Source organism: Lissotriton helveticus, chromosome 8 (genome assembly GCF_964261635.1).
Source record: "Lissotriton helveticus chromosome 8, aLisHel1.1, whole genome shotgun sequence".
In the NCBI taxonomy this organism is placed as follows: Eukaryota; Metazoa; Chordata; class Amphibia; order Caudata; family Salamandridae; genus Lissotriton; species Lissotriton helveticus.
In genome coordinates this window covers 46,751,085-46,765,218 of record NC_136069.1, presented here as the reverse complement: position 1 = coordinate 46,765,218, position 14,134 = coordinate 46,751,085, and the positions used below count along the sequence as shown (strand labels likewise).

At 47.8% G+C, this 14,134-nt stretch overlaps 1 protein-coding gene across 1 annotated transcript in view; it reads right to left on the bottom strand.

Moving 5' to 3' along the window:
* LOC144772325 (uncharacterized) overlaps positions 1-14,134 on the bottom strand; it is a 100,999-nt gene that overhangs the window by 74,455 nt on the left and 12,410 nt on the right. The window contains 3 exon segments of the mRNA XM_078656566.1: positions 1,235-1,477; positions 5,891-6,133; positions 13,868-13,975. Of these exon segments, the coding sequence (XP_078512692.1) occupies positions 1,235-1,477; positions 5,891-6,133; positions 13,868-13,975 (594 nt within the window).

Genomic DNA, 14,134 nt, shown 5'->3' with positions numbered 1-14,134 from the left:
ACAGCAAGTAAACAACCTTCATGTATGTAAGTAACTTGGTCAGCGCGCAAATGATTCCCTTAGCACGGGTCTTTAGAGGCAGGGGTTTCCACGAAAATTCATGCCTTTAGAGCACATTCACTCAAGGGAACATTCACGCAAAATCACAATCGTTTCAAACCACCACAACTTGCTGTAGAAAACTGGGAACCTCCGAGATACTCGGTCAAAACGAACTCTTGGTCGCCTTTTCTGGTTCAGAGCAATACATGTCCAGTTCATTACAGACTAGAACATTCCCCAACACCCCAAAAAATGTTGTCCTGCAAAATACGGGTATAGCCACAAATGCCGCGTTCAGAGCTGTCTGTTAAAAATGACAGGCCCTGAATAAGCAAAAGTGCACAAAGCATCCAAGTAGATAAGCAAGTATCACGACAAAACACCAAGAGACTAACATCACATTACAGAACAGAAAAAATTATAGAGTATGCTGAAGCCACGGTGTGGCTGTGGATCTACAGTTTCTGGCCCTGGTTGCTTCATGACATTCGCAGGAATGGACATCTTCAAGGAGCTGGACAAAGGAGTATCAAGTTTAAACTAGATCAGTTTGCACGGACATTAAGGCCTAAAAACACAAGTCACAATTTTTCATGCGTTTGTTTTCCTCACAAACTTCTTACAAAGACATCTTACCACTTTAACCAAAAAATAAACAAGCAGATTTCGCAGAGTTGGTGGCAAGTTCCCGACAGTCCTCTGTCTGGGGAAAGCTCCTCTGTAATCACCAACTCAGCATGATATGCTAAAGGCAGAGGGCGGCGCATTGTCATTCGAAAGGATTAATCTGCCTCAATCGTAATGACAATGGGCCGCCCTCGGTCTGTGTGAGCTCAGGGAGGGGCTGCTGCAGCCTCTCGAGTTCAACAGGGAAGTGCGAGCAGCCCCTGGAAGATGAAAGAATAATCGTTTTGTAAGTTGGACTATACTTGCCGTCCCGGGACGCTTTTTTGAATGACAGAAGTAGGGGAATGGACTGAAAGAATTTTTAAAAGTAGGGGCACGCCGTGCCCTTCCGATCCCGCCCACTTCTACCACTGAACACAACACAACACAGCACTGCTCCTGTTCTTCATTGGGTGGAATTCAGTGCATTCAGGTTCATGTATAGAAACAGGTGCATGCAATTTTCTATTTTCAAATTCAATTACAGTGAATCTGAAATGATAACTTTGACACCAGTTTTTCTGACCTGTTCTGAGCAGACCTGGACTCTCCCTTCTGTCTGTGCTGAGTGGATTATAGCTCTCCGTTATGCCTCTGCTGAGCCGATCAATACGCTCCCTACTGTCTATGCTGTCTGGACCAATACAATCCCATCTGCCTTGGTTGAGGAGTTCTGGGCACTTCCTTTGGTCTGTACTTAGAAGACTTTTCAGACACTGGGAATCTTCTCTGCTTACAGTGAACCTATCCAATGTGGGCATGGTTACACCTATAAAAAAAAGAAAAAGACAAACTTTTAAATTAAAATAAGATAGCATGCAAATTCACAGAGTATTAGTTTGCAGGTGGCATTTTCCCTAATTTATGAAACATTTTATGTTCAACTAGGATACAAGCAAAGTAGACATCTCTAAATATTTCCATTTTTTAAGATACAGTTGTCTAAATGTATAGTTATAATTCCAATCTTGAATATTTTTGCACTTTTTTGGGGGTGTTTTTGTAAAGTGCCATTAACCACCTTGCAGTAGAGTCAGTGCATTGAGATTATGTACATGAAAAAGGATGGACACATCACAGTCTTGGATAGATTATCATACTTACAGCAAGCATTAGTGTATAGTCAGCGGACACAAGCCTGCATCCAAATATAATGATGGAAGGTGCACAGCTTTGAATAAGCCAGAGAGTAAAATCGTGAGCAGCGATTGTGACGACAGTAGCAGGTTGTAGGCATCTAACTGGAGAGTTGAGGGGGTCAAAGTGGAAGAAGTGGGTTTTAGCGATCTCCTGAGTCGGGGAGTCAGTTTCTGCCCGAGATTCCGTGGTAGAGAATTCCAGAGAGATTAATCTTGCACATGGAAGGTTCCTCCTCCCACAATTCTTACAGTGAGTTGGATACAAGCAACATGGTTCTGGGCTCTTCAGAACTTGAACAGTGATTTGTTGTGTAAGCCGGATACAAACTGTTACAATAATCAACTCCTGTGATAAGCACAGCAAGGAATAAGGCAATTCCACTGTACACAGGAGAGATCCCAATGATTATGGCCAGGACTAGTATAAGTAGAAGGCTTGTTTGACTGACACGTGAGCAGGATTTCAGTTATTTCACCATTCACGCACCGAGTACTTCAAGGGGACGAAAGAATACTCATTCAATAACACCTACACTAACACTAAAGCCCTCAAGTGATTGGCCATAAAGGAAGATATAACACTTGCATACCTTTGCTGGCAATCTGATGCTACAGTAGATACATGCAATATCAAAATAGAGCATACTTAGATACACATACTATTACAGTGAGCTTTTTATTAACGACAAACACAACTGTTCGTAACTCATTCCCAGAACATACATCATTGTTCATCTCCCAGCTGTTTTTAGCAGAAACACTAGACTATCAGTCTGCTCTTTCATGGCTTTCTTTTTTTTTTATATTTCTTTTTATTTAAAAATAAACAAGCAAGGCATGAATACAAAATACAGAGTGCATAGTTCGTACCGAGGTGGAAATCTCCTTAGCATATAAAGTACAAATAGTATCGTCGCGAGGGAGGGGAGGAGGAAAAGGGAAAGAAGCAGAGCCTACATAGGGTCAGGGGGAAAGTGGGACATCCATAATAACAGTTGCTGGCGGTATAGATATGTCACCCCGAAATCGGTTCCAGGGACCCCAAACTATATGCCATTTCAGAGGGCGACCTCGGGCCAAATATACGGTTTTCTCTCTAAACATGCACCAGTCCATGTTTTCCATCCACACCTCAAGAGTAGGAGGCCTCTGGGATCCCCATAGCTGTGCAATATTACGTTTGGCGATCATGACCCCCAAGGTCACCCACTGAGTCTGAGCAGCATTATGATCAGTCGGCTCCCAAACATTCAGCAAGCAGCGCCTAGCCTCGGGCGGAAGAGCAATACCTGTAACCTCCTCCATCACGTCATGGACTCGTTTCCAATAGTCAGCAACTTCCCGGCATTCCCAAATGATATGAAGAAAAGTACCCAACAATCCACAACCCCGTTTACACAAACCCTCCTCAGAAAAGCCCATATGGACCAGACTGGGACCTGTGACATATACCCTATGCAGGATTTTCAGTTGAACCAATCTGAGTCTCGCTGGAATCGCGACCTCCTTAGGAGAGGAGATCGCAGACTGCCAGTCCTCATCGTCCAGTTCAAGGCCGTCGCGGGTCCAAAGATCACGCAAATGGAGCAGGAGGTCCGTCCTATCCATTCACTGCCCCTATCCGTTCACTGCTGCCCCTATCCGTTCACTGCTGCCCCTATCCGTTCACTGCTGCCCCTATCCGTTCACTGCTGCCCCTATCCGTTCACTGCTGCCCCTATCCGTTCACTGCTGCCCCTATCCGTTCACTGCTGCCCCTATCCGTTCACTGCTGCCCCTATCCGTTCACTGCTGCCCCTATCCGTTCACTGCTGCCCCTATCCGTTCACTGCTGCCCTATCCGATCACTGCTGCCCTATCCGTTCACTGCTGCCCTATCCGTTCACTGCCCCTATCCATTCACTGCTGCCCTATCCGTTCACTGCTGCCCTATCCGTTCACTGCTTCCCTATCCGTTCACTGCTTCCCTATCCGTTCACTGCTGCCCTATCCGTTCACTGCTGCCCTATCCGTTCACTGCTGCCCTATCCGTTCACTGCTGCCCTATCCGTTCACTGCTGCCCTATCCGTTCACTGCTGCCCTATCCGTTCACTGCTGCCCTATCCGTTCACTGCTGCCCTATCCGTTCACTGCTGCCCTATCCGTTCACTGCTGCCCTATCCGTTCACTGCTGCCATATCCGTTCACTGCTGCCCTATCCGTTCACTGCCCCTATCCATTCACTGCCCCTATACATTCACTGCCCCTATCCATTCACTGCCCCTATCCATTCACTGCCCCTATCCATTCACTGCCCCTATCCATTCACTGCCCCTATCCATTCACTGCTGCCCCTATCCGTTCGCTGCCCCTATCCATTCACTGCCCCTATCCATTCACTGCTGCCCCTATCCGTTCACTGCCCCTATCCGTTCACTGCCCTATCCGTTCACTGCCCCTATCCATTCGCTGCACCTGTCTGTTCTCCGTTCCTGCCCGTTTACCGCTCCTGCACATGCCTAATCACCGTTCCTGCCCCGTCACTTCTCCTGCCCCATCACTTTTCCTGCCCCGTCACCTCTCCATCCCTGTCACCTCTCCATCCCTGTCACCTCTCCATCCCTGTCACCTCTCCATCCCTGTCACCTCTCCATCCCTGTCACCTCTCCATCCCTGTCGCCTCTCCATCCCTGTTGCCTCTCCATCCCTGTCGCCTCTCCATCCCTGTCGCCTCTCCATCCCTGTCGCCTCTCCATCCCTGTCGCCTCTCCATCCCTGTCGCCTCTCCTGCCTGGTCACCTCTCCCGCCCCATCACCTCTACTAACGGGACAGCAAGTAAACAACCTTCATGTATGTAAGTAACTTGGTCAGCGTGCAAATGATTCCCTTAGCACGGGTCTTTAGAGGCAGGGGTTTCCACGAAAATTCATGCCTTTAGAGCACATTCACTCAAGGGAACATTCACGCAAAATCACAATCGTTTCAAACCACCACAACTTGCTGTAGAAAACTGGGAACCTCCGAGATACTCGGTCAAAACGAACTCTTGGTCGCCTTTTCTGGTTCAGAGCAATACATGTCCAGTTCATTACAGACTAGAACATTCCCCAACACCCCAAAAAATGTTGTCCTGCAAAATACGGGTATAGCCACAAATGCCGCGTTCACAGCTGTCTGTTAAAAATGACAGGCCCTGAATAAGCAAAAGTACACAAAGCATCCAAGTAGATAAGCAAGTATCACGACAAAACACCAAGAGACTAACATCACATTACAGAACAGAAAAAATTATAGAGTATGCTGAAGCCACGGTGTGGCTGTGGATCTACAGTTTCTGGCCCTGGTTGCTTCATGACATTCGCAGGAATGGACATCTTCAAGGAGCTGGACAAAGGAGTATCAAGTTTAAACTAGATCAGTTTGCACGGACATTAAGGCCTAAAAACACAAGTCACAATTTTTCATGCGTTTGTTTTCCTCACAAACTTCTTACAAAGACATCTTACCACTTTAACCAGAAAATAAACAAGCAGATTTCGCAGAGTTGGTGGCAAGTTCCCGACAGTCCTCTGTCTGGGGAAAGCTCCTCTGTAATCACCAACTCAGCATGATATGCTAAAGGCAGAGGGCGGCGCATTGTCATTCGAAAGGATTAATCTGCCTCAATCGGAATGACAATGGGCCGCCCTCGGTCTGTGTGAGCTCAGGGAGGGGCTGCTGCAGCCTCTCGAGTTCAACAGGGAAGTGCGAGCAGCCCCTGGAAGATGAAAGAATAATCGTTTTGTAAGTTGGACTATACTTGCCGTCCCGGGACGCTTTTTTGAATGACAGAAGTAGGGGAATGGACTGAAAGAATTTTTAAAAGTAGGGGCACGCCGTGCCCTTCCGATCCCGCCCACTTCTACCACTGAACACAACACAACACAGCACTGCTCCTGTTCTTCATTGGGTGGAATTCAGTGCATTCAGGTTCATGTATAGAAACAGGTGCATGCAATTTTCTATTTTCAAATTCAATTACAGTGAATCTGAAATGATAACTTTGACACCAGTTTTTCTGACCTGTTCTGAGCAGACCTGGACTCTCCCTTCTGTCTGTGCTGAGTGGATTATAGCTCTCCGTTATGCCTCTGCTGAGCCGATCAATACGCTCCCTACTGTCTATGCTGTCTGGACCAATACAATCCCATCTGCCTTGGTTGAGGAGTTCTGGGCACTTCCTTTGGTCTGTACTTAGAAGACTTTTCAGACACTGGGAATCTTCTCTGCTTACAGTGAACCTATCCAATGTGGGCATGGTTACACCTATAAAAAAAAAGAAAAAGACAAACTTTTAAATTAAAATAAGATAGCATGCAAATTCACAGAGTATTAGTTTGCAGGTGGAATTTTCCCTAATTTATGAAACATTTTATGTTCAACTAGGATACAAGCAAAGTAGACATCTCTAAATATTTCCATTTTTTAAGATACAGTTGTCTAAATGTATAGTTATAATTCCAATCTTGAATATTTTTGCACTTTTTTGGGGGTGTTTTTGTAAAGTGCCATTAACCACCTTGCAGTAGAGTCAGTGCATTGAGATTATGTACATGAAAAAGGATGGACACATCACAGTCTTGGATAGATTATCATACTTACAGCAAGCATTAGTGTATAGTCAGCGGACACAAGCCTGCATCCAAATATAATGATGGAAGGTGCACAGCTTTGAATAAGCCAGAGAGTAAAATCGTGAGCAGCGATTGTGACGACAGTAGCAGGTTGTAGGCATCTAACTGGAGAGTTGAGGGGGTCAAAGTGGAAGAAGTGGGTTTTAGCGATCTCCTGAGTCGGGGAGTCAGTTTCTGCCCGAGATTCCGTGGTAGAGAATTCCAGAGAGATTAATCTTGCACATGGAAGGTTCCTCCTCCCACAATTCTTACAGTGAGTTGGATACAAGCAACATGGTTCTGGGCTCTTCAGAACTTGAACAGTGATTTGTTGTGTAAGCCGGATACAAACTGTTACAATAATCAACTCCTGTGATAAGCACAGCAAGGAATAAGGCAATTCCACTGTACACAGGAGAGATCCCAATGATTATGGCCAGGACTAGTATAAGTAGAAGGCTTGTTTGACTGACACGTGAGCAGGATTTCAGTTATTTCACCATTCACGCACCGAGTACTTCAAGGGGACGAAAGAATACTCATTCAATAACACCTACACTAACACTAAAGCCCTCAAGTGATTGGCCATAAAGGAAGATATAACACTTGCATACCTTTGCTGGCAATCTGATGCTACAGTAGATACATGCAATATCAAAATAGAGCATACTTAGATACACATACTATTACAGTGAGCTTTTTATTAACGACAAACACAACTGTTCGTAACTCATTCCCAGAACATACATCATTGTTCATCTCCCAGCTGTTTTTAGCAGAAACACTAGACTATCAGTCTGCTCTTTCATGGCTTTCTTTTTTTTTTATATTTCTTTTTATTTAAAAATAAACAAGCAAGGCATGAATACAAAATACAGAGTGCATAGTTCGTACCGAGGTGGAAATCTCCTTAGCATATAAAGTACAAATAGTATCGTCGCGAGGGAGGGGAGGAGGAAAAGGGAAAGAAGCAGAGCCTACATAGGGTCAGGGGGAAAGTGGGACATCCATAATAACAGTTGCTGGCGGTATAGATATGTCACCCCGAAATCGGTTCCAGGGACCCCAAACTATATGCCATTTCAGAGGGCGACCTCGGGCCAAATATACGGTTTTCTCTCTAAACATGCACCAGTCCATGTTTTCCATCCACACCTCAAGAGTAGGAGGCCTCTGGGATCCCCATAGCTGTGCAATATTACGTTTGGCGATCATGGCCCCCAAGGTCACCCATTGAGTCTGAGCAGCATTATGATCAGTCGGCTCCCAAACATTCAGCAAGCAGCGCCTAGCCTCGGGCGGAAGAGCAATACCTGTAACCTCCTCCATCACGTCATGGACTCGTTTCCAATAGTCAGCAACTTCCCGGCATTCCCAAATGATATGAAGAAAAGTACCCAACAATCCACAACCCCGTTTACACAAACCCTCCTCAGAAAAGCCCATATGGACCAGACTGGGACCTGTGACATATACCCTATGCAGGATTTTCAGTTGAACCAATCTGAGTCTCGCTGGAATCGCGACCTCCTTAGGAGAGGAGATCGCAGACTGCCAGTCCTCATCGTCCAGTTCAAGGCCGTCGCGGGTCCAAAGATCACGCAAATGGAGCAGGAGGTCCGTCCCATCATTGATCAATTTTTTGTAGATCAGGGAGATGGTACTATCGGGCATATGGCCATCCAACACCCGATCCTCCAGCGGGGTAGACACCGGTATTACTTCCCCCTCCTGAAAGACCGACTTCAGGGCATGCCGGACCTGAGCATAACGGAAGTACTCAGTTTCTCCCAATTCAAACTCCGCTTGCAAGGCAGAAAACTGCTTCACTTGTCCCTTGGCCCATAGGTCCCCCAACCTCGTGATGCCAATGAGATCCCATTTATCGAATCCCTTAGTATTCCACAGTTTTCCTAGTTTATCAGAGCCAAAAAGCGGGGTTGCTAAGGTCAAACGGTCCTTCCACCCCAACGAACTAGTAGCGTCCTTCCAAACACGCACGGCCGTCCTCGTAGGTCCCGTCAAGGAGCCGATCACTGATTTGGTGTATAGCGCCCTGTAATAGTTACCACCCAGCAGTAACCACCGGTCCATAGCAAAACTAGGGTTCAACTCCGGGCTATACATACCATGATTAATAGCCCCTAATTGAGACGCCTAATAGTAACGCCTAATGTCGGGGAGAGCTATACTTCCGTCATACCATGGAAGCGTGAGTTTGGCAAGCGCTATGCGAGGCCTGACGTCCCATATCAGTTTCCTTTGGAGACTCTCCACCTTCCGGAAATAGATAGCGGGGACAACTTCAAGCGTATTCTGAAGGGCGTACAAAAAACGGAGTAGGGACATCATCTTAAAGAGCGCCGCACGTCCGAGTGGCGACAGCGGAAGCCTAAGCCAACCCACAACATCCTGCTTCAAGCGCTCTAAAGGAGGGATAAGATTTTTTTCATACCGAGTTGAGGGGTCCATGGATACGTATATGCCCAGATATTTAAACCCCTCCTGTACAACTTGGATGGGACAATTACGTGGAAGGAGAGGAGCATCACCACAGAGCACATAGAGATATGATTTCGTCCAGTTGATCACCAGGCCCGAGTTTCTGCCAAAAGAGGTCAACACGTTGCACAACACTATCAATGATTTTCTGGGTGAAGTCAGATACAATAAAATATCGTCCGCACACAACGAGATACGATCTTCGTACTCCGGGGACCACTGAACACCCCTCATAGAGGGTTCCCATCGGATCCACGCAGCTAGAGGCTCAAGGGCCAACGCGAACAGGAGAGGTGATAAAGGACAACCCTGACGGGTACCCCGCCCATGAACAAACGGAGCAGAAACACGACCATTGACAACTATCTGTGCGAGGGGTTCCTCGTAGAGAAGTCGCACCCATCCAATGAATTCAGGCCCGAAACCAAATTTAGCTAATGCCGCCCACAGATACGGCCACTCAACAGTGTCGAAAGCCATAGTGGCGTCCAGAGACGCCAAAATGGCCGGCTCACGCAACGTCGCAACCCTCGCGAGGACACCATGTAGATGCCTGAGATTCAATGCCGTGTTGCGATGCGGAATAAAACCAGACTGATCTGGATGGATCAAATCACCCATGACTTTAACCAGTCTATTGGCCAGTAACTTAGCAAGAATTTTAGGTTCAGCGTTCAGAAGCGAGATCGGTCGATACGATCCATATCTGTTCCTCGGTTTCCCTTCCTTGTGTATCACAACGATTGTCGCAAGCCGCTGATCACGGGGGGAGAAGACCCCGCTCCCGAGACTCCAGAAACATATCCCACAAATAAGGGGCGATCTTATCAGGTCGGAGCTTATATAGCACAATCGGCAAACCATTTGGACCTATAGCCTGACCCAAACGCAAGGAACGCACTGCCGAGGCCACCTCGTTCGCAGTTATTTTGCTATCCATGAATTCCCTGTCCGCGTCAGAGAGACACGGCAGGGCAATATCTCGCAGCAATAAGTGAGAGTCCTCCTCTGGTCTATCTGACACCGGAGAGTAGACCGTTTGAAAGTGCGCAGCGAAACACGCCACCACCTCCGCCGGGTCGGCAATCCGAGTCCCATTCTCAATCTCAAGCTCAGGCACAACGCAACTCGCTCTATCCCTTTTATCTAGCCAAGCTATCAGCTTACCCGCTTTGTCTCCTACATCGTAAAGACGCCCCTGCTGTTCCCGACCTAGAGCCTTCGCAGTGTAAGTAACCAACGTCTTATACTCCAACTGTTTCAACCGCAAAACGTGCAGCTTGGCGCGGGTAACTTCTTGTGCAAGATCTGACTCCAGGACTGCTCTCAGTTTCTACCCGCACCACTTCCTAATCCCTCTATTTCTTGATTCCAGCAATCAGTGACAGGGCTTGTCCCCTAACCACAGTTTTGAAGGCTTCCCACAACGACACCGCAGAAGAGACCGAACCTTCATTCTCCCGAAAGTACAGATCGACGGATTTCACCAAGTCACTACGGGTCTTAGGATTCCAGAGATACCAAGGGTTAATCGGGGCTACCCGTCCCTCGGCTCCCGATATCAAGTCCATCCGAAGCCATAGAGGGGAATGATCTGAAATACCTTGTGCCATATGTTTGACCTCCACAACAGAGGAAGCCTGCGCCGCTGGTACCAACATATAATCTATCCTAGAGAGGCTGCCATGCGCAGCAGAGTGGAACGTGTATTGCCGCTGGGTAGGATGTAGTAGTCTCCAACAATCCACAAGGCCTAGAGTGTCAATGAAATCTGGCAGCCAGCTCTGCGCCCCTCTAAGGTCTCTAGACGGGTGTCTATCAATCATACCAGACATCACAGCATTGAAATCTCCACCCAGGACCAATGACCCCCCAGGGAGATCTAATAAAACCCGCCCCAGATCGGCAAACGTTGTAGACTGTATGCCTGGAGGAACAGAGACAGAGACCAGGGAAAGTGTCCGACCCTCCCAACGCCCAGATACTGCAGCATATCGCCCCCTGTCATCAAGGACTGTAGCATCAACCTCAAGCGGGAGAGAGGTCCTGACAAGGATTCCCACTCCCCGGGATCCAGAGGAGAACCCTGCATGGGCAACAAGACGATAACCCTTCCTGTTCATAGCATGGCATGTATTCCCAATCAAATGAGTCTCCTGGAGTAAAACAACATCAGGGGAATGACGTTTTAACAATTGCAATACAACCCCAAGCTTGACCCTTTCCCCCAACCCATTCACGTTCCAACTCATTAATCTCAACCCTCTAACCCCCATCTCGAAAAAGAAAAAAGATCCAACCTCGGCCAGAGTCCAGCACTTCAATGAAAGAGTCTTGCAATACGGTGCCTTGCAAAAAGGAAAACTGGAACCCCAACAAACTCCCCTGAAACAGTCCCACAGAACACCCCCCACCCTGCACCCCTGCGTAAGACTAATAAGCCACCCCAACTTGCAGTGTGCCTGTCGCCCCCACATCTAAACTTATCTACAAAAAGTTAAACTGAGGAGGAAAGTGACCCATAAGAACCTCCATATCCTCCCCTGCTACCTACAAGTGGTTTTGCAGCAACAATGAAACCCCACAGTGTTAATCTCCGATTCGTCCCCAGAAACCAGATATATGATCTTTTCTGCTCCATCGAACCTCCCTCCGCTCCATCGGACCGCCGCTCCGAATCACGTCGGGCTGGCAGAGTGTCCAGCCAATCAGCCACCACCTCAGGTTTATCAAAGAATTAGGTCAGTTCATCATGTTCAATCTGTAACTTTGCGGGGAATAGCATGGCGTATTTCAGGTCCATACCACGGAGTCTCCTTTTTACCCCAAGAAAACTTAGTCTTTGCTTCTGGACCAATTGGGTGAAGTCAGGATAGAAGCTGATGGTGGAGTTCTCAAAATTCAAGGGTCCACCTGCTCGCGAAGCCTGTAGGATAGCGTCTCTATCCCGGAAATTAAAAATTTGTGCGATCATAGGCCGTGGCGGGGCACCCACCTTTGGTTTACCACCTGGGACTCTGTGAGCTCGTTCAACAGTGAAAAATGTACTCTGTCCTTTGGGCGCCAGATGGTTAGCGATAAGATTTTCCACAAAAAGGTCCGGTGCCGGATCCTCTGCTTTTTCCGGAACTCCGACAATACGGACGTTGTTTCGCCGAGCCCGTCCTTCAAAATCCTCCAGGTGACATGTGACGATATCATTAGAGGCCCGTAAGTTGCGAACTTCAGTCTGCAGGTCTACCACATCGTTCGTCAGACTTGATGTTTTCATATCCAAGGACTTGACCTTTTCGTTGGTTTTAGTCAAGTCTGTACGGATCAGATTGACATCAATCGCCACAGTGTCCAGCTTATGAGCGAGTGTCTCCATTTGTTTCCCGAGGGACGATTTGATGCCATCGATGGCGGTCATGACGCCTGCAGAGTTGGGTCGGTCGTCGGAGGCATCGAGTCTCTCGCCTCTTCCAGTGGCCTGCCCGAACCACTGACGACCCCTTGACCTGGGCATACCGATCCATCACATTGGTTTGGGTATAGCCACCTCGCCTGGAAGTTTTAGCCTTCTGTTTGTCTCCCTCCGGTTTCCCCGTCATTTCTAGAATTATCCTGACAGAGTCAAAGGCAGGACCGAAGGAGGGGAAAAACCAACCAGGAGGAAAGCAAAGGACAATAGACCATACCAAACCGCCAGGAATGGTGCCCGATACGGCGAATCGGTCGTGAAGCAGAAATCAGGAGGTCCGAAAAAAATGGCGCCTGGGTGCCCCGTTAGAGTCAGCCGAAGAGACGATCAGCCCTCTATCCAAAGCCCAGCACTCACTCGATTATCAGATCGGGGATGTATCCTAGATGGAAGAGGGGGGGGGGGGGACGCTCCGGTCCGAGATCTAGTCCAGGTAGTAAAATCGAAAGTGAAAGCAGGATCCGCTCCGGATGTTAGCCACTGCCGCAAGCCGATGTTGTTCGATTACACCCCGGGCACACTGCCAACTCCAGCGCCGGGCATCCCCAAGTCCAAGGCTGCAAACTGTCCAACACCACAGCTCCGGACTCCGGGGTCCGATCGGGACGCACGTTGCAGTTTTAGTGTCTCCTGCAAGTCATCTGCACGAAGACGTCAAAAAAAATCAGGATAGATGACAGGATATATGCGGGCGGTTACGAGGGTCTCGGGAGCCCTGTGCTCACGCGGCCATCTTGGTTGCGCGCGAAGCTCCCCCTTTCATGGCTTTCTTGAAGGTCAGTCAACACAAGCATGTTCCTCACCCAAACAAATAGTAGCAATCTATACTTTAGTACGAACTAAAGGTTAGCGCTGCTGTTTACATCGCAGACGATTCAACAGCGTGACATATTCGTCTATCAGATGTCAGTGGAGTAGAAGTACTACTTTACCGTGGTCCGGCGTCCGAGCTGGCCATCAGCTCCAGCGGCAATGAATTCCACTCATTGTGCGAGATGCCTTTATCAGTTTGTATTTGTGAAAAGCAGTGGCGACAGCGGACACTAATGCTTGTCCCACTGTATAAATAAGCCCACTGTGTCAACATTATCCTTCCTGTTCGTACCCCTGCCAGTGGTTGAGAGTATAACAACCCAATCCACTTCAAGAATCCCTGCTCTGAGCCCCATTTGTTTCAAAGCTTCAAATAAGCATGCCCACAGCAGTATGCCAAATGCCTTTTCGATATCAAGCGACACAACCACCACCCTCTGGTGGAATAGGAGAGTCAGTCAGCAATGTGGCAAATAGTGCCATTTTATCTTTCAGCATGACTATGAAGATATATGTGTGTGTTTGAGAATGAGCATCAAGGCACATATGTGGAAATGAAGAAAATGCCTGTCAGGTGGCCTTCAAAACACTTGCACGTTTCACACTCACTTGGGGACGGATCATCGTATCGTATGTCATAGCCTTCACTGCCCAGGGGACACGGATCTTCCTTTTCTTTTGCTCTTAATGAAAAGACAGCGGTTGCAATCACTGGACCTAAGTAACAAAAGGAGATTTCTAAGTGATGAACAGCTTCTTGAGTCATGGTCCAATAGACAAGAATATAAACCCTCCGAGTTAATAAAAATTGTAATTACAGAAATGAAGAGCATAACTTCCTGTGCAATAGAGGCCATCACAGCAAGCGGGTGCCAT